Source organism: Oreochromis niloticus, linkage group LG10, assembly GCF_001858045.2.
Source record: "Oreochromis niloticus isolate F11D_XX linkage group LG10, O_niloticus_UMD_NMBU, whole genome shotgun sequence".
Classification (NCBI taxonomy): Eukaryota; Metazoa; Chordata; class Actinopteri; order Cichliformes; family Cichlidae; genus Oreochromis; species Oreochromis niloticus.
The window spans coordinates 16,011,097-16,034,846 of record NC_031975.2 but is presented as its reverse complement, the minus strand read 5'-3'; the positions used below and the strand labels follow the sequence as shown (position 1 = coordinate 16,034,846).

The window sequence follows — 23,750 nt, the reverse complement described above, 5'->3', positions numbered from 1 at the left end:
TTTTAACATCACGTCAGAAACTGAATGAATCAAAAGAATTCTGGGTTAAAGGGAGGGGAGGTCAGATTGCTTGTGTGAGACAGAGGATGAACTGAAGTTGTTGTTGTGTTTAGGCAACAAAAGCTACTTTTGGCTTATTCAGAAGGGTTCACAACAGCAAGCACAGTTTCCCTTGTGGGATCAATAAAGTGTCTATCTATCTATTTCTAAGAACTCCCACCGTGGGAACTTGTCGTGGAGTCTTGGGGCATGCATAAGTCAAAGTGCAGCTGTTACAAGATAAAAAAAAATCTGAAAATCAGACAAAATCATTTTTTTTTTCATGTTTTCAATCATCATAACAAGTTGCATTTGTAGGTTTTTAATAATTTTTTTAATACAAGTAAATACTCAGACGGTTTAGACAAGCAACAAACTGTTAGCGGTCGCTGTTGAGTATCGCAAACAAATTGTGATAGTTTGTTTTGATTTGCAACAGGCGTTAAGACATTGTTTTAATCATGTTTCTGTTTAGACGCGTAATCCATATCATATTTGTGAAAAGTGAATTAGAAATGAGGATTTTTGGTCTTAAATCAGATGTAGAAAAATGTTGAAGTTGTTTGAGTCCATTCATATATTGTTTTTCAGCAATTTCAGTACTGCAGGACTCGCAGGAAACAGATCAGCTCTCCTAACACCTCACTTCCATCTTTTGTCATCTTAGAAGTGTTAAAGTGTTGTGTTGTCAGCTGGCCGCAGACACAGCGATGATCACATAGCTAACATAGCTCCCGAATCCTAAACAATCAGATCTATTCAAATCTTTTCCAGCGTTATTTTTGTTCAGTTTTTGAGTGTCTTCAGTGAAACATTTAATATAATGAGTTAACTAGTCAGACTGAATGACATGGTTAGGAAGTTAATAGATAAACAGATAAAGAATTAGAACATAACTTTAAATGTCACCTCACTCCATTATAAATGATCTGTTGGGTGGATGCCTCCTCCTCGCTGTGCTGCGCTGGCCCTCGCTGGCCTCACCGTTAGTGTTGCAAGTGCAAGCCGTTAGCTACTATGAAGCTTCATTAGCTTTGACCTTTTATTTAATTGAACTCCTTCACTCCACTGCTTGGCTTCTTCCCTCCACCTCTTCGCTCTTTGACACTAACTAGCGCCGTCCTGCCTTCACCTCTCCTCCCTCTGATTCATTACTGAGGGAAAAGGTTGTGAAGTCGTCTACAGGAAGCGCGACGTGCATCCATATATCCTCCAGATACTATCTCGGAGATGAGTGCTAATCAGGAAAAGTGCTCGGATGTAATCTTGTTTCCCTAGTAACGGTTTGGTTTGTCAGGTTGTCATGGTAAGCAGGGTGCGAGAGAGGGAGGGCGGCCTCCTCTTCTCTGGCCCAGGTCTTATCATCCTCCCCCAGATGCAGCTGCTACTCCAGCTGCCTGTCTGATACTGGCCTCAGCAGCTGCATGAAGGCCATGATAACGCAGTACATGTCCTACTAATGTGTACCAGGGATTCACTTGAGAGGGATTTATATCTCCTTCCTGGCTCTGCTGTATGCTCGATCCTTCTGGGTCTATTTTAAAAAGAAAATATGTCTGCTTGTTTCAGGAAGAAGCTTAGCTGTGAGACTAGGTTTTATGTGGAGGTTACAAGCGCGGGAAGAGAAAAATTATGTGGGTAAAATGGAGGGAAGAGGATTACTGGTGTTTCTCACAAACCTACAATCTGGGACCCTTGGCATCGCTGAAAGGAAAGCACCTTAAAATCCTGCTTTTTGTGACCCTAAAGGATGCGATATGTGGGTGTGAAAGGTGGCTTGTGCATGTATTTCAGTAGTCAGGATTTCTTGAGGTAGAGTTGTATTTGTGAAATAAAATCCAGCTCTTTTAGTCTAAGCAGCTTCATGGTTCACATGCCATTTAGAGGGACAGCTCATTCATGAAGTTAGCCTAACCTAATTTGTTTTCATTTACAGCTAGCTGAAAACTTATCCCAGCCATTTTCAGACTCGTATCTCGACTCTACACCAAAGTGAAATGAGTGTTGCTCTTTCTCATTCTTCTTCAGTTTTCGCACCAGTAAAGGAATAGGTTACTCCGCGCACTTTGTGGGAAACTGCCTCATTGTGACATCGTTGAAGTCGAAAGGAAAAGGCTTTCAGCACTGCGTGAAATATGATTTCCAGCCCCGCAAGGTAAGAAAAAGAAACACCCATTTTCTGGAGCTCCTGTGCCACTTGTGAAATGACACAGCATCAGGAGAGTGCTGCTGCTCTCCCCCGCTTCCGTCTCTCTGCACACACGCCGAATGTTGATGAGTCCAGATAAGGTCTGTCAATTAAGACCTGCACGCTGCCCCTGTACCGCGCTGTCAGCATTTTGCCACTGTCCCGCACACGCGCTCGCACACATCCTCGCACGCGCACATAAACAAACACACATTACTTGATGAGATGGCCTTCCAGAGGATTTGCTGACCCAGTAGAATCCCTGCACCGCCTAACGAAGTTCCCAGTGGTTCCATTTGATAAATTTCGAAGCCACCGTGTCTCACAGTGTTTTGCCTTGTCGTGTACATGCGTTAATGCGTGTGTGCATGCGTGTACGAGAGACTGAACGCTGGCAGCGCACACATTGTGCTCCCTACTCCCCATGTATACATGCACCTGCAAAATTATAGCTTCCCCACCCTCCCCTCTGCACTCCTGTTCCCCATTGCAGTCTCTCTCCAGGGAACCTGTGTGTATTATCACCAGGGAAGATGCTTTCTAATGAAGGCACACAAGCATATTGCTGTAGCCATACACTATAAAGGTGGGCAAAGTGAAAAAAGAGAGAGAACAGAAAGCGTTCTGGTGTGTAAATGAGTTCAACACTGTAGTAATTCATGTTAGCTGACCTTCTTATAGTGAGCTAAAGTAGAGGGCAGTTAGAGTGAGTATTCTCTGTATTACAAAGATATGAATTTTCACTAAGCTAGGAAATAAAATAAAGTCTTGATGAAAACATGCAGTAGTGGATACAGCAGGAGGCTTTTGTCAATATCTTTCAATAGTTTGTGTTTATTAAATAACAAGTGTAAAGGTGTAAGTAACACATTTTGTTCACCACAGGCTTCAACAGGTTTGCTTTTACAGTAGCTTAGTAGTCTGTATGATGCATTCAGCCACCAACAGAGCCAATGTCCAAATCAACAACATCAGTGTACCAGATATTTTGGAGCAATCAAGGCTGACAGTGTTTTTCCTTCTATTACTTGCAACCCCAAGAGATCCCTTCACCCCCTCCGAGAAGCAAAAGGAAAAAAAAATAAGAATAAAAAAAGCAAATTATCTGCTTTTATTTGCCTAACTTGTGAGCCATTTTTTGTGTTTTTTGTCGTTGTTGGTTTCACTCATGGTTTTCCTCTCTGCTGTCACAGCTCAACACCTCAACAAACACATGACAACAGGCTATAACTCGCTCTGCATTTTGAAAGTAGATGAGGTATAAAAATAGGAAATCCAAAAAAGTGCAATTGCAGCACGGGAGTCACGGGAGCTCGGGTGTCATCACTGTGGACCGCCCGACCCCCGTAGCAGTAAACATTATACGCCAAGGCCGGTGCCTTGTTCCTCAGTTCTCAGTATGAATGCGTCACCTTTTCACTAAGTTTCAATTTAGTTTAAATTCAGCCCTGAGGGTTTGGATGTAATGCGTCTGATGGACAAACAACTGTCAGTAATAGCCAAGGTGAGAGCAGAGGCAGAGGAATAAAATCAATTAAAATATCGTTCTGGTTGTATATAAAAACGAAAAAACCGAAACGAGAAAGGTCTCAGTCGTCACGAAACAGTTCTGAAGAACTCCCACAAATATAAAAGCCTCGGGTAAAACAAAGAACATTTAGTTCTTGTTTTGATAATTTGGTGCAGCGATGCTTTTCTTGTCTTGATTAATCATCTTGTGTGTGCGCGCCCGCGTGTGTGTGTTTTATTTTAATGTGTTTTTTCAATTTTTCAGTGGTATATGATCAGCATCGTCCACATCTACAACCGCTGGAGGAACTCTGAGATCCGTTGCTATGTGAACGGTCAGCTGGTCTCCTATGGTGACATGGCCTGGCATGTCAACACCAACGATGTAAGGGCGCTGATGTTGTTTGCCGTGGATTTACGTGGTAGCGTGCACAGTTGATTATGAACGTGGAGTTTATTATTCAGCTGCTTCTATTTGACGATTGCTTAAAAAAATAGATTTACCTTCAAAATAAGGATTTCCGCAGCACTGTCAGAAATCCAGTACAGGTCTGGCTCTACTTCACACCTCTCTCCTGTTGTGATATTGGCAGACATTTGAGGTTTGCCCTCTGCATTTGTCAGCAGGAACAAAGTTGTCCTTGGGCCTCTTTCCAACACAGCTCACCCAAACTCCAACTTCCAACTTTTCCATTTAGCAGGTGACAGGTAGCTGCGCGGCCTTTGTTCCCCTTCCATCCTGGCCAGCTTCATTGCTGCCAGTATTGAAGGTTGGCGTCGTTGTAAGAAACTGAGGGAGAGGGTTTTGGTGTTCACGCAGCTCATTCAGAGACTTGAAAGCAAGGGTCTCGGAAAACGTCGACGCTATCGGGGTTTGTTTGGTCCCGAGGGCCGAAGATAAAACGTTTGTCCTCATTTTGAAAAAAGGCAGAGGAGTAAAGATTTCATTGTGATAAGGCCTATGAGAGCGAACGGGACAAATGTAATAGCAGGTGAGAGTAGAGTTGGGACCGAGCGATTAGGAACCAGCAGCTATCAAAGGTTTATCTGTTTTCCACCATCCACTGTTTATTGCTTCAGAGATCTTATGACTCAAAATGAACCATATCTGTCTTTGAGATCACTGTAAAGATCAGAAAACTTCAAAACATATTATTTTTCTCCAAACTGTTGATGACGCTGATTACATTTCTGTTTGATTATGTCTGAAAGGTAACATTATCTCGTGCTCTGTCTTTCCTTCAGAGTTACGACAAGTGTTTCCTGGGTTCATCAGAGACAGCAGATGCTAACAGGGTGTTCTGCGGTCAGCTGGGGGCCATTTACGTTTTCAGTGAAGCTCTCAACCCAGCTCAGATTTTTGCTATTCACCAGCTCGGCCCAGGATACAAGGTGAGATAGCGCCCGCATCCGTGCTTATCACCACTATAGCACATGTTCTCCAAATGCTTTGCAGTGCTTCAGTGTCACAGCTAGAAAATCCCGGCCACCTGACTATTATTTAATGTTTCTATATATGTCTGTTTTCATTCATATTGTTGTTTATAACCTGAGGATTTTACCTGTATCATCAAAGTCTGCACTGTGCACTGGTACCTGCTGCTGTGTGCTGATTTAAACGCCAACAATAACGGTGTTTGATCATATGTAATATCATAAATCAAGGCGATCTTGAAATATTGGGGCCTTGCCACAGACCACAAATCTTAATAATTGCACTATTTTAAAGTTAAAGGCAGGGTTGAACTAAAAAAACTAAGAAGAAGAAACTGAGGCTACAAAACCAACACTGGATAGAAGCTTGGAAAAACATCTGTTTTTTATGAGTCTCCTTGTCTATTGTGATTGTATGGTAGGGTCAGAATGTGTAAACGGCATGAAAGCATGGGTGCATCCTGCCTTGTGCCAAGAGTTCAGGCTGGTGGAGGGGTAATGGTGTGGAGCATATTTTCTTGGCACACTTGGTACCAAGCGAGCATGGTTTAAACAAAGCCCCACAGAGTATTGTGGCTGACCACGTCCATCCCTGTATGACCACAGCGTACCCATCTACTGATCGCTGCTTCCAGCAGGATAATATACCAAATCATTTTAAACTGGTTTCTTGAACATGACAGTGCACTCAAATGGCCTCCACAGTCACCAGATCTCAACCCAGTCGGGCACCTTTGGGATGTGGTGGAACGAGAGATTCAGCTCGTGGAGCTATCATGTCAATATGGACCAAAATCTCTGAGCAGTGTTTTCAGGACCTTGTTGAAGACATTATGAAGTACTTCATCCCAGTACTAGAATATGAAGTGTGTTTAATGGGCCGATTAGAAGTAGTATTTTAAATAAGAACATTTTTTTAGGCACTTCAAACATTTATCTGCTCTAATGTGTGAAGCTGTAACTTCAAAGCAGGTAAAAAACGTGTGTACACATTTTTAGCAATAATACCAAGTTTAATCCAGTATAGAAAAGGCACATCTTAAAAAATTAAATGTAAAAATATACATCACAAGTTATTGTTCAAAGCCAGGCTTTCTGATAGAGGTCATCAGTAATGTAATCTAAAAGGTGCAGGAGTTTTTCCATTTGATGAATCGTGCTTCTGTCAGTTTTAGTGTCATCAGTATCAGTTTGTGAAGACTCCCATTTTAACTTCTCAGCAGCAGATGATGTTGTACAGCTTGAGTTCATCTGCCTTCCTTCTCCGTGAGCTTTTTGACTGCCTAGATTTACTCATACTCCTAGTTTTTTGTTTTGTTTTGTTTTGTTTTTTTAAATTTGCGCTCATTTCCTTGAGGATAAAAAGGCCCAAAAAGCAAATACAGAACTATCCATACATGTCACATTTTAACTTAAGTGTTTTTTTTGTTTTTTTAGGACTTTGTGTTCCTGTGGTTATTAAAGTTATTCAAATCAGGCTTCACAATGTTGGGTGTTGAGCTCTGATTGCTCTAGAAATCACCGTTTCTGCCTTTTGGTCTGGCTATCAGTGGCAGCTGAGATGACTTGCCAGCTGTCTGCTTCTTGTTTTGGCACACTTGCACGCCTCAGGCCACTTACGACTTGTTTATGAAGGTGTCCAAAGATGTCAGAATTTTAAAAGCCGCGAGTCGTCACGGGGATAAGGCAGCTGATGTGAAAAACAACTGCTGCTGGGATTTCAGCTGCTTATTAGAAAGAACATATCCTTAATCAGATTTTGTTCTTTTAAATCATTTTTTTCTTTGGCATGTTTGCATGTATTAGATGGCAGCTGTGTGGATACATGAGCGATCTGGGGGAAGGAGAACAGGTGAATGGGATGCAGTAAAGATCTGGCCGGCCTGAAAGCGAAACCACAGGCGCACCGGTGAAGGGTTTGAACTTGTCAGTGTGACGCTGACGGGGAAAGATGCAGTATATAGAATGCAGGAGTTAGAGCTGTCTCTCATATACGAGCGCTGAATCATACACGTGGCCTTTGCACCTTTCCTTTTTTCTTTTAATCATCGAGGCATTTGATAGACTAGACTTCTCTTGAGCTCCTCCTAATGATCGCATGCATGGGGTTTGCTGTTTCTCTGCCATGAATACTGATTCCTCTCTCTGTCACAGCCTACAGTTTCCTGAGGCTGATCAGTCAGATGATTGCCTCTCTGCATGGCTTAGAATGGGCTTCTCAGATGCCCAGAAGAGACCATTAAATGGCTCAGTTGTTTTAAAGCCACAGGCCTCGGCGCTGGCATTGTAATGACAAGTGCGTGGGCTTTTCGCTCGGCCAAAGGAGGAACGCCAGTGGGACTCAGTTTGTGTCACACAGCTTCCTGTCTTAGCTCGAATGTAGGTCGGTCCTCGTTCCCGTGGCTTCACGCAGATGTGGACGTATGTGTGTGTGTTATAAGTTGCTTCTTGGGTTTTGCCTAATCTGTGTTTAGTCGAACTGTATCCACATATATACACACAGTATGTGTGCATGCAGCCGTATTTGGCTCCTTAGTCCCAGCCACTGTCAGTGTTACTGTTCAGTAATGAGGAGCAGGAAGCAGACAGACACTCTGCTTTAGCACAGTGAGGGTGCGCGTGGTGTTCTGGTTCAACGAGGCTTATGATGGCTGACACGCTGTTTGTGCTAAATGTCTGCATGCGCAGTTCAGCACTTCCATGCTCTCCTAATGACGGAAGAAGACGGGACATAACGTCTTGTTTTTCTGTGCGGGCCACGGTTGAAAGGAAGCTCTGGTGTCATTTTATCTTCCTCTGCGTGTGTATGTGTGTGTTCTGTATATGTCCTGCCACTCATGCGTTGAATATGTCACTGGTTACGCTGTTTATCAGAGGTCCAGATGTCCTCGTTGCAGAGCTCTGCCAGCAATCTGGCCACAACTTAATTAATGAACCATGCGAGTATGTATCTGGACACCTGCATTGTGCGCCTGCGTGTGTTGTTGTGTGTACGTCTCATATGTTTCATTATAGTGACATTCGCAGTCTTTTTTTGTGGTGAGAGTTGTTAATGTTGAACCTTTAAATAATTCTATACCCTAATAATGGATTTCTGTGCAGATTAACATGTGTGACTAACGCTGGCTCCATCTTGGTAGATTTCTGATATTTTTGCTCTAATTCCATTTTAGAAAGTGTTTAGAGTTGACATTTAGTTTTGAATATTTTCAGATAGCCAGTCCTAGATTTATTTATTTATTTTTTTATAAATAGCTTCCATAATAAGTCAGGCAGCATTTCTGTCAGATGCTGGAATTCTCATCCTGAAGAGTTGGCCGTCATTCAGTAAACTGTCTGGAGTTGCAGGCAGGCGAAGGATGAGCTGAATGGTTTAAGCGCGCGTGCACGGGCTCGTGCGCCGTTATCACTGCAGGCCATGTCGTATCTGCATCTGTCAGGTGCGAAAAAGGCAAGAGTTGTCGCTTTCATTCCTCTCGGTGTGAGGGGACACATGTTTTTAAGTGCAGCCGTGTAAGGCTTTACATATGTAAAAACCCGCGCTTTAATGCATGTTCCTCCTTCCACCTGACGGATATCCCCTTATGTCTTCGTACTTTGAAGAGTCAGCAGAGATCTTTCACGCTTTCAGCAGCACGCCTTCCCCCTTTTTACTATGGCAACCTGAATGCAAGCTCACATTTAAAGGAGCTGCGTCTATACATACACACACACCTTGTAAGTACAGCACAATAAACGGGCTGACGCTGCAAAAAATCTGCATCCTAATAAGTGCATTAATTTCACATTCAGGCTATACAGTACTTTGAAGGGCCCACTCCAAAATAAACTGAAGAGGCTTTTTATTAGTGATTGTGAAGGATTATTGCAGAATTTGAGGCAATTTTTAACAGATAAGCTCATTAACACACGCTGCTTCACAGAGGAGCTGTGTAACACGGGGTCATCGGCTCCCGTATCTGACTAAAGTAATATCTTCTTAATTCAGAAAGTAGAAGCATTCTGTAATTACCATTAATTACTCTTGCAAACAATGCTGTGCTGTGAAGACTGTGTGAAAAGTGGCTTTAGATGCAGATTAGTGGCCTCTCCCGGCTCCTCTTTGCGTGTCCATGCAAGGAAGCGTTTTGTGTTTCTCGGAACTGAATCAGAGAAGGTTTAGTGTAAATTTGTATTCAGCCCTTGGACGGAAATAAGGATGTTACATTTAGTGGTGCATGGTTAAAACTGCTCAGGGCAATTTTTTTCTTTTTTTACGGTAGACCTCAGATGAAAGGTTTAGAAGAAGACGGGCCTGCAGGTCTGTCAGCGGCCCGCGGCTTTCCTGTGCAGTCAGGCTGAGTGAGGTACCTGGGGACCCAGACGCTTGAAGGGGGAGAGCAGCCCCCGCCTAGAGCTGCTGCAGAGGGTGGCAGAGCAGTCCGCTGGCCTTTCATCTGCTGGGCTTTATACTTTGTGTGTAGCAGCACTGCTGCAGGACACATGAACCCAGAGACCTGTGCAGATAGACGGATATAGATACAGATGAAGTGCAACCTACAGTTCCTACAATTTGTGCGTGGACTAAAGAAATGTGTCTATCTTTAGACAGCGTGTCCTGGTTTCAACATACTGCTGTGTTACATTCGTCCATAATGTCAGTGGAGGAACAGAAAAGTGAGAAAATGATCCAAAGTAAAGCTATTTTAGATTTCAGGCTGTGTGGGTTTTTTGTTGTTTTTTTTGTGGGATAAATGTAAATAATGTTTCCCTTCTCTCTTGTGTGTTTGGTGTTGGTGGACTACAAAGAGAGAGATAAATTTGGATCTCCGAGCACTCCTCTCCCACACATCCGCTCCCCCATCCATCTCTTATTCTGGGCTAATTGAATTAGTGCCCGGGTTAGCGCTGTGTTCATTAAGCTAATGCTGTGTTGTTTACACACGGCTCATGCTGCAATTAAGCAGACTCCATTTTGGGTGTTGAACTTGTGCACACAGAGGCGCGCTTCTGTCGTCTCGGGGAAAGTCATTTGTCTGTCTGATTCAACGGTTTCCTCACACAACCCTTGACATCTTCTTCTTCCTCCACCTACACCGCCACTGCAGAGCACTTTCAAGTTCAAGTCCGAGAGCGACATCCACTTGGCTGAGCACCACAAGCAGGTGTTGTATGATGGAAAGCTGGCCAGCTCCATCTCTTTCACCTACAACGCCAAGGCAACGGATGCCCAGCTCTGCCTGGAGTCGTCGCCCAGGGAAAACCCTTCCATCTTCGTCCACTCACCGCACGCACTCATGCTACAGGTTAGTTTGGCTTGTTTCTTCTGAGAGAGCTCGCTCTAAATCACAGCCCACAGCTCTTGATGTGTTCAGTAATGCATATATGAATGACTGAAGTGGAATGAAGTGATTGCTCAGTGTGATTATCGTGCTAGTTTTTCATAGGCTGACTCACACTCGCCTCAATTGCATTTGTGAAAAATAAGTGGTATTTACCTTGCTTGGAGTACTGTAGATATAAGGGATTTCCTCAGTATAAGATATTAGAGCTGATATGATATTTAAGAAAATATATAAAACAGATTTTATTTTGACAGGACTCTTAGATCTTAGTTTAACCCTCTTTGAAGGATACTGCTTGTAGTTATGTTTAAGCAAATATCTTTCAAGGTTGATGGAGGTCTGCTCAACCAGTGGTGCTTTTCTTTTCTTTTCTTTTCTTTAAAAAAAATCTCCTGATTTCTGAGAATTCCCTCAGTTGCACAGTGTGTGAAAAATGCACCGACCATTCAGGCAGCAAATTCTCAATTTTATAATTATGAGGGCACAAAGGGAGTCCTGTTTTTTTTATCCAGTTAATTTAGTTAAGGGAGGTCTTGCAGTCGCCTTTTTCATGACTTTAGTTCAGTGGGTTAAAACAGCTTAAAGTGGTACACAGGTACCATTTATAGCCCTAAGGAAATGCTCCGTTTTGAGATAATTAAAATTATTTTGAAGTAAATTGTTTCAATTTGTCTCTGTGGGATCTAAAACCGGTCTTTAAAAAAACAGAACAATAGATGCACTAAATGTGTGTGTGAAAAGAAGCAAGTCTTAAATTACCATATGTGGAATAACCCTGTAGTGGCGAATAATGTCTGCAACATTTTCTCTTGTTAAGTCTGCATATGAGAGCTGTTTGCTCTTTAATAGTGGTGAAGTGAGCGTGTGATTTTTACTGTGTGAACATGTCAAATAAAGTCAGCGCTAACAGTCTTTTTTCCAACCCACAGGATGTGAAGGCTATTGTTACCCACTCCATCCACAGTGCCATTCACTCTATAGGAGGCATACAGGTCCTGTTCCCTCTCTTTGCTCAGCTGGACTACAAGCAGCTCAATGACAGCAGTGTGGATACCACTGTCTGGTGAGTCATCTGCATAAATACAGAGAACCTGATGGCTGTCTGAAGAGCACTGATATCAACTGCACCATTTTTTCTTTTCCAGCAGAGGAAATCAGGCTGAAGCTTCAAAAAATTACATGTTTTGTTTGCTATCCAGTGCTGCAGCTGATCCTGGTAGGGACCCCGAAACAAACTAGGGAAAATGAGAAGAAGTAAATATAGACAATAGGTGAGATTAGAGAAAGGTAAATGTTGTATGTGGGAGAGTTGTCTTCCTTTTAAAAGAATAACCTCGGTTGTGCTGCAGGCTACAAAATAACCGATTACAGAGAGTAAAAGGAGGAAGAGCGAGGTGTTTTAGAAAGTCGATGTGTTTTCCTCGCTGCAAGATTCCCCTAAACCGCCCCATCTCATGAATATTAATCCAGTTACATCCAGTATCGGGCAGCTTCTCCACATCGTATTATTTGCAGTCTGATTATTTTAAAAAATATCATCAAGGAAATGACAATAAGAAACAGCAAAGCACCTTGCTTATTAAAAATATATGTTGGGGTATGTGAATGTGGGTCTGAAGAGTGATGAAGCGAACACGACATGGATCGTCTTGCCTGCAATAGTAAACATGTTTTTGTCCAGTAGTGATTTCAGTGCAGCATTGCTGGTTTGTGCTTATGTTGCAGTGCTACTCTGCTGGCATTCCTGGTGGAGCTGCTGAAAAGCTCAGTGGCCATGCAGGAGCAAATGCTCGGCGGTAAAGGCTTTCTGGTGATCGGATACCTGCTCGAGAAGGTCAGTACAAAAGCCTCCAGGAAAGAGTTTGCATTATATTTGAGCTCCATTAAGTTTATCAGGGGTTTCTATCATGCTTTACTTACATTCCGCTGTATTATCTGCTATGTAGCTATTTAAACCTGATGCGGTGTAATGCAACCATATTTTTGTCATTTGTGGTTTTGTTAAAATGTTTTGGGCTATACTGACAGGCGCTTCTTTTATTTTGTTCAGCGCGATATTAAAGGTCAAATTTATTGCAATGTTGATTGCATTTCATCAGTATTAAAAAACTGTGCAAAAGTCTTAAGCCACCTGTCTTTTCTTTATGTTTTGCTTCTAATGAGCCAGACATTCCTTATATACATGTTTGCATGTATATTTTCAAGCTTAATGAAGGTCTTTCAAAGTTTTTATTTGGACATTGGCTGCTTTTTCACTCATTTTCAGTCCAGTCCTTGTATCTGACCATCTTCAGAGAAATGCTTTTGTTTGTTAGTGTACCTATGAATCACGAGATAAACCAGTGTTGTATCTACACATGACACACAATTTAGCAAATTTAGTACTTAGTTACTAGCAGCCTGTCACAAAACACATAATTTGTTTCCCATTTCTATTGTTGAATCTGTAAATTTCAAAGGTAAATTTGACATAAAATAGTCTTATTAGTTAGTTAGTTATTTTCCAGAGAGCTATTAGCCAATAATGTGGCATATTTCCACATTATACTGCATGTGCAACTTAGTGAGAGGAAAATGGACTAGTGGAGCACAAAAGCAGAAGTGGCAGGCCTGAAAATCATACAGCAGATGAACATTATGTGAGTCAGGTCCTTAAGAAATAGGACAAAATCCAGCAAAGATCTGCCACAGCACCTGAGAGATGTATCTGGATCTTAAGTTGATCCATTTACTGTTCACTGAAGCCTCATCAGAAATGGTCTCAGTGGAAGAGTGGCTGTCAAGAAGCCATACTTAAGGAAGAGAAATGGGTGGGGAAGGCTGAGATATGCTAAATTACACTAGAATAATTGGACTGAAAATCAGCGACAAGTGTTATGGAGTGATGAATCCAAATTTAAAATTTTGACTCAAATTGTCACCAATATGTGAAGTCAGGAGAGAGGTACAGCAGTGTCTACAGCTATCTGTAAAACACGCTGGAGACTTTTACCATGCAGTACCATCTGCAACATCTTTTTCATGCTGAAAACATTTCAGCATGATAATGATCCCAAACGCCAATCTAATAAAAGCATACCTGGATAGAAAAACACACTGAAACACTGTCGGTCATGGATTGGCCTCCCCAGAGCTCAGACCACAATATTACTAAAGCAGCGTGGGATCATATTGACAAAGAACAGAACAAAAGGCAGCATAAAAGAGCTTTGAATGTCCTTTAAGAAGCCTGGAGAACTATTCCTGATGACTGCTTAAAGACATTACAGGAAAGCTTACCTAAGAGAGTTCAGGCTGTGCTAATAAGGTGGTCATATCAAATATTGACTTACAAGCTTGTTAGAATATGATTTAGTTGTGTATATGTTTCCCGTTCTTCTAGAAAAATGTAAAGAAAGGAGCGTTGTCTCAAGGCCTCGGTGCAGTGCTGTACTTTGTTGAGTTTTTTAACTGAATTTTCAACATATTTATAGGTATTAGAGGTTGTTGTGCGAAGATTGAAATGTGCAGAGGAAAGAGACAGCGATATCATATGCACACTTCTTAACAAAACAGATGGTGTAAATTAATTACCTGAGACCTGTGTTGACCTCTAGCTTAGGTACCTAAAATTATGTATTAAAATGCGTCATTCAGCAAGTGATTGGCTGTATCCGTGGTTACACTGGCTGTACTGTAGGATGACAGCAAATAAAACGGTAATAATAATAATTTAAATAACAGTGTTTGGCTTTGCTGATGTGGTAGCTGTAATGCTCTTTTTGAATGTAGACCCTGCTTTTCTGAGCCGGTTCTTTTTACCTGCATTGTGTTTCTTACTGAAATGCCAGTAACTAACCCTGGGAATTGTTCTTTAGAGATATATGTATCACCCTTGGTCAGTTTTTAAGAATTTGAGGAAAAGGGATTGTTTTTTTTATCAGCTTCAACTCACAATTGCGTGCTCTTTTCCTAGTCTTCACGGGTCCACATCACCAGGGCAGTGCTCGAGCAGTTCCTGTCCTTTGCCAAGTATCTGGATGGTTTACCTCATGGAGCGCCACTCCTCAAACAGCTCTGTGACCATGTCCTCTTCAACGCTGCCATCTGGATACACACCCCCGCCAAGGTCTGTTTATTTTCAGGCATCTCCTAAAATTGTGTGCGAGTGTGTTTTACATGACCTTGCTGCAAAGAAAATAAAGGTCTGGAGGCCTGTAAAAGATAACCGGCGGAGGGAAGAACATAAAACATAAAAAGAAAGCAAGAGGGACTGTTTTTTCTGATTAATGTGTACTCTAGGTTTGGTCTGAATTCAGAAAAAAACGGAGACATGTAAACATCATAAAAGAAAGATGAAGGAGGGGCTGATATCTCTCACTGGCTTTTGCCCTTTACAATAATATAATAAACAAGGATGGAAGACATTGGGGGGAGGGGCTGGGGCATTACACAGGAGAAGGACAGAACACGCGAGCGAGGGGAAACAAAAAGAAAAAGTGACATTTGAAAAGACCTCGGGACAGAGAGCGATGTGTTGTTCCTCTTTTCCTCCTCACTCTGAACTCGATGTGGCATCGCTGAAGGGCCCCTCAGCTCTTGCCTCCATTTATTCTCAAATCTTCCTGGCTCCCTGTCTCCTTCCCTCTGACCCCGAGAGCTGATTGGCCTCTGGGTATAGCGGTGCAGCCGACGGCATCCTGGAGTAAAAACAGAAGCTATGCAAGCTTCTCAGGAGACAGAGGAGTGTGCGAATGTCAGAATGCAACACAGTACAAATACAGCGTATTGATCTTGGCTGTTATCTCAGAGATTCAGAGTGACTGAAGTATGTGATTGCATATTGGTTTTTTACCTGCAATTGAGTGCCACCGCAGGAAAGACGATAAGTTCTCATTACATGATCATAATTCAGAAGGGTCACAATAAGAACAGTGCAAGCATAATAAACCTACTAAGCAGCGACTCACACAAGAAATCTTAAAATCCTTTAATCTTACTTCCTTTGTACCGTTCTGCCTCCCGCTGAGTGTTATTATTTTCTACCTCTCAGTGTATTATCATTACCTTCGTTATTGGCGAAAATAGCCTCGGTCATGTTCAAGCCTAATGAAACACTTGAAGAAATCACATGTGAATCACATCGCCCGTCTCTCTTAATGTATCCCCTGCTCAGTTTTAAAAGAGCCCGTTTCTCCCCCAGCAGTCGTGGTAAACACATTCCTTTCAGAGAGGGAGGAATATATATTCTTCTTGTTTTTGTTTTAATAAGCCATTGTTGGAGCAGCGGAGCCCAAAGTGTTGCAATACGATCAAGAATTTTCGTATGTTCTGCTGAGATGGTTTTAAATTGCACCAGATAAACAGCTTAATGTGTGAAATGTAATATAATGAAGGCCATTTAAGTCATCTGAGTGCACTCTCCTTTTAGATGAGCTGTGATGTGGTATGGTCAGGCAGTGGCACCCTGCTAATTTCATCCGTTTAAACAGAGCTAACTCGTTAAGGCTGGTCCTTAGCGTCACGGTCACTGTAATGAGCTCAGAGATTTCTGAGCGTACAGCACGCTCCAATCTATGAAAGTGCGATTGAGAGGATTGGTTAGTGGAATATCAATAGAAGGGGGGGATTTTTTATTTTATTTTATTTTTGAAACGGAACATAAAAGGAGAAAAGAAGGAAAGAAGGAAAGGAGCAAATTAGCGATTGGAGAACGCACGCTTCAAATGCCAGAGTCAGTAAGTAGCTCCTCAGATGAGGCTCGAAGAGCTTCAGGCACAGAAGCATCAAAATAACACAAAGCAGGAAAACACTGGTGCTTTTACTGGAGGGAAGTTTCCGCTGTGGCTGTCCTTTCACTGTTAAACTGCTTTTTTTCATGAATATCATAAACACAAAGTGATGATTTATTTCTCTCCCCAAACTACTTGTCCGTCAGCATGCGCATATAAAGACAACGTACGTACTGTGCGTGTATTGTTTAAATGTATTTTGTGTGTATCCAGGTCCAGCTGTCCCTGTACACATACCTGTCATCAGAGTTCATCGGCACTGCCACCATCTACACCACCATTCGCCGCATCGGCACCGTCCTGCAGCTGATGCACACTCTGAAGTACTACTACTGGGCAATCAACCCCCTGGAGTGCAGTGGAATCACCCCCAAAGGTCTTGGTATGTTTACAGTGCACACAGTTTGCATGCACACAAAGGCATGCTCGCTGTAAGAAGACAAGACAAGAGTGAATAAGGAGCAATGACAGTCCCTTAGGCTATGCACACATGCTCACAGTGTTTCCATCACTTCACCACTAGGGACTCAAAGACAGTGCATACGGTGCACTCTGCCACACACACACACACACGCACACACTAGTGAATAATTGTGCGCAGTTTTAGGGAGGACACCACCATCAGTATCAGGTCCAAGGACAGTTTGTTATGTGGACTGAGCCACAGCTGCTCTGGCGTCTTTTATTTCTTTTTGCTAATTTGTCAGATCGCATCCTCTGTGATTATAATATATAAAGAGGGTGCTGTCACACACATCACAGAACTAATACAGTTACAGCCAAACTAATGCACAGTTTAGCTGGTCTATTACCTTAGTTTAGTTAACAGACTTTCTACCATTAATACATGACCACATAAAGGCTTCCAGTCGTCTATCCAGCTAACGGAAGTTTCTTTTACTGTGTTTTGCTCTAAATCTCCATTATTTCTAAATTAATACGATAATTGTTACCTTTACACGCCTGTTAATGACTTCCTTCTTTCCTTGGTTGCTGTTAAAACGCTTCGTCTCCTGCCCCGTGGCGTTGTTGTTTTTGTTGTCTCGGTTAACAAATGAATTTCACACTTGTCATGAAAATAGAGAGTAAATAATTCAGAGCGGAGACAGAAGATATTTGCTAGAATATACAGTAAAATATTCTCTTCTTAAAAGCCTGACAGTCGCCCGTTTGAACCACATCAGTTTAACATTTAAACGACTCTTAAAATCATGATTATGTGAGATTTAAGGAATGTTTTCTTTCACAGTTATGAGCAGTAATTAGGAGCTTCTTGTTAATCATTTTTATTTGATTTTTATTGTGCTGTAATAGTGGTGCAATTGCTGTTTTGCTAAAAGATGGAGACGGGCCTTTGAAAGAAATTTGTTTTAGAAATGCAGCTCAAGAGGTTTTTTATTGTGAAAGGGAGTTTTTGCTGACAGTTGAAAACTAAAGGTCACCTCAGTACCTGAATAAGTGATTAATAACTTCAAATTGCCGTACAAATTTGCAGTGACACCATAATGACCCAGTCATTTTAAATAGTTAAAGCTATGAATTTATATAGCTGTATAAAATGTATATATCTATTTGATTATCATTATCACAACAGTAAAGAAAGTGATAATTTCTGCTATATATTACACAGTTGTGTTTCTATGAGTTCCCTAAAGGATCACTCTAACTATAAAGACTTACCCTAAAAATAAACTGAACTTGACCAAACCTAAATCTTTGGACTAAAATATACATTTTATTAAGATATCTACATTATGGGCACTTTCTTTTGATCGCCACTACTTTCTTTTGCAGTTCTCCACAGTGTGAAACAGATTTATGCCTCCACAGTACAAGTAGTACATGTATACACACACAGACACACACGTATTCAGAGTTTTTCCTAACAACCACTGGTGTTTATTGGAACGGCTGAGCAGCTTCTTTCGTGTATTTAAGAGTGAATAAGACCACTTCAGAAGCAGACACTGCATGTTCTCTCTTCCAACTGCTGCATTTTATTTCTTAAGAACAGAACAGGTGATAGCTGTGACACCTGTGTAAATAAATCTTTTATATTTCCTTAAATGCACGCACACCTTGTGCTTCTTGTGAATGCAGTGTTTTTGGAAAAAGATCTCAAAGATTTGTCCATGTTTTGTTTTTTTTAAAGCCACTATAAAACATATCTATTTTAAAATAACACAGGGCTGACTCAGATATTCAGTTTTCCTTGCCTTTGTAATAGAGCAGGGAACAGCTAGCAGTGCTAGCACCGCCGCTGTTGTCACGCTCTGTAGCAGCAAAAGGTCGGAGGAAGCCTCACACTTTAATCAACCTCTCCTTTTGCCCGGGACCCTCCGCTGACTATGAGTACGCATCCCATGTCTCCATGGTAACAGACATGTGATTGGCAGATCCAAGGGAGCTTTTGGAATTTCTAATCAAGTGGCTGTCTGGCTTCTTTTCTGTTTGGCGATATTACTGTTTGCCTGCTGGGATTTAGCCCCATAAAAAAAAAGCGCAGATAACAGTATAGCAGCAATTAGCCTCAGACACATTTTTACTGTAGTTCAAAGCTAAAAGCAGCTAGTTGTGGTTTGAAAGCCTGCAAATGTATGCACTTGACTATACTGTATGAATGTGATATGCACTCATTTGCATAGTAATGGACAGTTATGTTGATCATACCATGAGCTTTGTGGATAAAAATGCATTCAACTAGCTGAAGGAATCCGAGTTGGAAGGATAATTTTGTATTTTTAGTATTTTCTTTTTTATCTTGCACCAGCCTTGGACTGAGCTTAAAATACCAAATTCCTTTAACTGTGTATTTTACAAATGGCTAAATTAGGTGGTGGTTGGATGTTCCAAGAAAAGAGTGTGTAGTCTTCCCAATAAAACCTCTTGGGCCTTTTGCTCTTAAATTGCTTTTGAGCTGTGGAGGCAAAATATAACGCAGCATTAGATATAATCAGATGTCCTCCACTGAATTAAAAAAAAAAGGGGGCTCTAAATGAATTACACTCAGCGGACACTTAACGTACGACTTGTTAGTACCAGGCTGGAGCTCATTTTGCCTTCAGAGCTGCCTTAATTCTTCATGTCAGAGATTCATTGAGGTCCTGGAAGCATTGCTCTGAGATTTTTTTTCCCTGCATTGACATGATAGCCTCAAAGAGTTGCTGCAGATTTGTTGTGATGAGAGCCTTCTGTTCCACCATATCCCAAATTTGTTCGCCTGGATCTGGTGAATGGTGAGACCATTTGATGACGGTGGACTCCTTGTCAAGTTTAATAAAGCATTTTGATATGATTTGACCTTTTGACATGGTATGGTATCCATAAGAAGGTGGTAGTCTGTGGTCTTAAATTGAAGGACATGGTGTACAACAATAATCAAGTAGGCTGTGGTGTTTAAACCATGCTCAGTTGGTACCAAGGGACCAAGAAAATATCCTCCACTGCCCATTATGCCACCATCAGTCTGAACCGACTATACAAGTAAGTTTTTGTTTAATCTCAGTTGTCCCTATTAACCTAGTGTGGTCTTCTGTTGCTTGTAGTCGATCTGCAGTCAGAGATGCTCTTCTGCAATAATACCTTGGTTGTGATGAGTGATTATTTGAGTTACTGTTGTCTTCCTGTCAGCTCAAAGCAATCTGGTCATTCTTCAGATTGTTACGAGCTGAACAGGTATACCTAATAAAGTGGCCAGTGAGTGTCTTAGTCATGACAAAACTTTTTTTTCCCTGCCTATTCAGTTTTTTTCTTTATGTATTAAGCCTCGTTCAGCCAACTTCAGTGACTTTTTCTATGTCTTTCCTGTTAATTGTTGTAAAATGGGCAAATCTTGAGGAAATTCATTTTCTTTTTAGATTAAATCTGATGTGTGTGTTTGTGTGTGTGTGTAGTTGTGGCAAAGGGCCCAAAGTCAAAACAAAATTGCACCAATTTAAACCTCTTTATCTCTCGAAAGATTGCCATTATCCAGTTAAAATAAAAACTACTCGTTTGTTATCGTAAATTAGACTAGATAAAACTGTGGAGCCAGACTAGGAGCATGCAAAGACGAAAATTAATTTCAAAGAGTAAGCGATGGTAATTAAACCTGCCCAAGGAAAGCTGTTTAGAATAATATAAGCTTTATTCAAGGCGTCTTATGACAAAAGAGCTTTAAATAAGGAGGTTCCACTCACACCGCTTTCACCTGGTCATTTAATGCAGAGTGGCTGGGTAAACATGATGGATGGTCAGTGTCACCGTTCAGGCTACACGCACCAGCTTGACAGATAAGGATGATGGATCGCAGTGGATTGCTTCGGTGTCATGTTGTGGCTCCGTGAAGAGCAGGAGAACAGACTGAAACACGTACACACTCGTGTGATTGAAGGGCAGCAGAGCGTGACAAAGAAATGGAGGGACAGGCTTCACATCGTCTTCCTTTCACACCCTCGGCCTTTTAGGTTTCCCGTGAGCTTACTTCCTCTGGCTAAGCAACAGTGGGTCAAGTCCTGCTTCTGAGAGGACGTGGTGCATTTTACTCCGTTTACAATAAACGCTGTTTGCGATTGTGTTTCTCTCCCTTTGAGGAATACATAAAAAGGATAGTTTCAAACACCCTGACACAGCAAAGTGTGAAATGACAAATACACACAAACTGGACATCATAAATGTTTACTGGTTCTAATAAACAGAACAATTCTGTCAGGAGTGATGAGGACACGTAGCATTTGAAGTTTATTGGGTTGCATTGTGGGTGCTTGGTTGCTAATGGCATCAATACAAAACAAAGAGTATTTGTGGAAAATGGAGAATAGGCAAAAAAAAGTAGGAAGGGAGGAAGGGAACTTTATCTGACTGCAGAGGGATTTTAGAGGATAAATGCCCTTGTTTTTGAAGGGTGGGTCTTATATCATTCTTGTTTTGATCTAAATCAATGCATTTTTTAGGCTGTCTGGCACAGCTTTCCATTAGCTAGTTATTTGGCAGCTGTTTTGAGCCGATTCATCACGGCCATAAATTCAACTGTATCTGACGTCCACATTAAACACTTAAAAAAATGAATGAAATACAGTTACATCAATTAAAATTTAATGCCATCATCTGAGTTGTCAGTTTTTTTGTCTTAATCATTTTAAAAGTGATAGAGTTTTGAAGCTTTGACGCAGCTAAATGTCAGAAGGAACAAACACTATTGCTCTTTTTGCCTGTGTGTGTGTTTGTGTGTGTAAGTTGCCCAGTTCTAGACGTATCTGCTATAGAAAGCATGCACCTTTTCCTGAACTTTAACAGAACTATAATAATTCAATTTTAGTTATATACCGCCAAGTCACCACAACAGTCTCCTCAGCCTGCTTCATATTCCAAGGTAAAGACACCACAATAATACAGAGAAACCCAACAATCAGATGACCTCCCTATGAGCAAGAACTCGGTAATAGGGGGAAGGAAAAACTCCCTTTTAACAAGAAGAAACCTCCGGCAGAGCCAGTGTCAGGGACAGGCGGCCATCTGTCGTGACTGGTTAGGGATGAGTGGAGGGAGACGGGACAATAGAAACACTGTGGCGCTCTCAAAAATACATTTTAAATCATTTTTGCATCATTACGGTTTAAAAAACAAACAAAACATGGCACAGCATTAAATCAACAGGGCACTGCTTTCATCTTTACATAGTTCTACATTGCTGTAAATTAATCTTCATAAATTAAACTTTGCAGATAAATAATAGAAAGTCTTTCACTTCATTCATTGTACCAGCATGATGGATGTGACTAAAACTCGTAGCACGAGTACTCGACAGCTCTTTTTTCCCCTCCTGCATACAGTGCAGGTTTTGCCACATTGGAAAAATAATTGCTCAAGGGAAGAACATATCTTTTGACAAGTATGTGGAGCATTTTCCTGAAGCCTTCATTACTCACCGTGTTTAATGGGTGCACATTTTTGGCCTAATGGAATGGGATTGTGTTGGTTATTTCAGGGCTTCTTTGTGTGCTCGGTGGATTTGCAGATGCGCTGTACAGGCTTTGCACGTGACTTCTTCTTGGTTAAAATCACTTGAGTTAAAACCGAGTATTTCAAAGCATCGGATAAGGACCTTTTATAAGGGCATCCTCTTTGCCCTCTGTGAAAGTAAATCTGTTAATGTTTTGTGCGTCAGTATATTAGAATTTTAAATCACCAAATATCGGTATCAGTGTTGGACGCGTATCTGTGTACGTTCTCAGTCATCCAGCTCATGCTAGTCTAGTTTCTTGAAGTTTCTGCCGTTCTAAAACTAAATGGTGGATACTGCACTGCAGCATCAGAGCTGGTGACACCAGCAGACTGAATCAACTGATCAGGTAGCTGACTCTCTGATTGGCTGCAAACTGGACAGTTGGAGAGGAGGTCACTGAACAAACCGATATCCATCAGGGACAATCCTGACCTCCCTCTGCACCACTCCTGCACCACTGGACAGGCAGCGGAGCATCTTCTCTAACAGACTGATTCAGCTCCACTGCCACAAGGACAGATACAGGAAATCTTTCACTACATGCTGTCAACCTCTATGACACAGTACATATATCTGCCAGAGAGGCAAATAACTGATTGTCATTTTGAAAGAGAGACATCAATGCCAAGTTCTTTAGATTTGGATAAATAGTACCACAGGCCAGAGTAAATACTTGTATGCTTGATTTTTGGGGTGAACTGTCCCTTTAAAGAACCCATTTGCTAATAGAGGCCTGTGTCAGTTGAATGAATGAGTCACGGCAAAATGGAGCGCTTGAAGAATGCGGCCGATTTCAGACCCACACGAGAAATGCCTTGTGCTGTGCGTCAGATGCTTTTGTGTTTTTTAGCTTGATTATCTCTGTGTAAACCACCACAGCAAACAACTGATCCAGTAGCAAAGGTATAAAGTATATACAGTGGATTACAGCGGTTGTTTGGTTTGGATCGCATTTTTGTGAATTACTGCGTCTTTGCTGTAATACGTTAGATTAGTACAATCATAAAATATCCAAATTGCCACTAGAGTTAATGACAGTTATTTACAGTCATATAGCAGAGTGAGTGTATGCGAGCGTGTTTGTGTTAACGTGTTTTTCTCTGCTCTCCAGGAAGCCTAATAAAATCCAATATCAGTAAACACCAAGGCTCAGTGGTGGGCTTATTTAGCCGATCATTATCGAGTGTAAAAATGTGTTTTTAACAGGAAATTAATTTTGTGTTTGTGCGTCTTTGTCTAGATGGACCACGACCGTCCCAAAAGGAGATCATCTCACTCAGAGCCTTCATGCTCCTCTTCCTCAAACAACTTATACTCAAGGTAAAATGAGAGAAACCGATTTACCGTGATCTTCATCGCATAAGATCTAAGAAATCACTTCTTTTTATCTTTTTTTTTCCTATTATGTCCTCTGTTGTGTTTTTCTCCTGGGGACTGTTGGCTTAATCTAAAATGTGTGTGTGGAGAATTGCATTATAGATTTGCAGCGTGAATAAAACACT

The 23,750-nt window shown here is 41.5% G+C and overlaps 1 protein-coding gene across 13 annotated transcripts in view; it reads left to right on the top strand.

Moving 5' to 3' along the window:
- The window catches only part of nbeaa (neurobeachin a), a 100,950-nt gene that overhangs the window by 37,261 nt on the left and 39,939 nt on the right, over nucleotides 1-23,750 (top strand). For all 13 annotated transcript variants that reach the window (XM_025910807.1, XM_025910806.1, XM_025910798.1 and 10 more), the window contains exons 6-14: nucleotides 2,068-2,194; nucleotides 4,002-4,121; nucleotides 4,982-5,128; nucleotides 10,258-10,455; nucleotides 11,424-11,557; nucleotides 12,220-12,328; nucleotides 14,450-14,602; nucleotides 16,479-16,647; nucleotides 23,489-23,568. In XM_025910807.1, coding sequence (XP_025766592.1) covers nucleotides 2,068-2,194; nucleotides 4,002-4,121; nucleotides 4,982-5,128; nucleotides 10,258-10,455; nucleotides 11,424-11,557; nucleotides 12,220-12,328; nucleotides 14,450-14,602; nucleotides 16,479-16,647; nucleotides 23,489-23,568 — 1,237 coding nt within the window. The remainder of the gene's footprint in view (nucleotides 1-2,067; nucleotides 2,195-4,001; nucleotides 4,122-4,981; nucleotides 5,129-10,257; nucleotides 10,456-11,423; nucleotides 11,558-12,219; nucleotides 12,329-14,449; nucleotides 14,603-16,478; nucleotides 16,648-23,488; nucleotides 23,569-23,750) is intronic.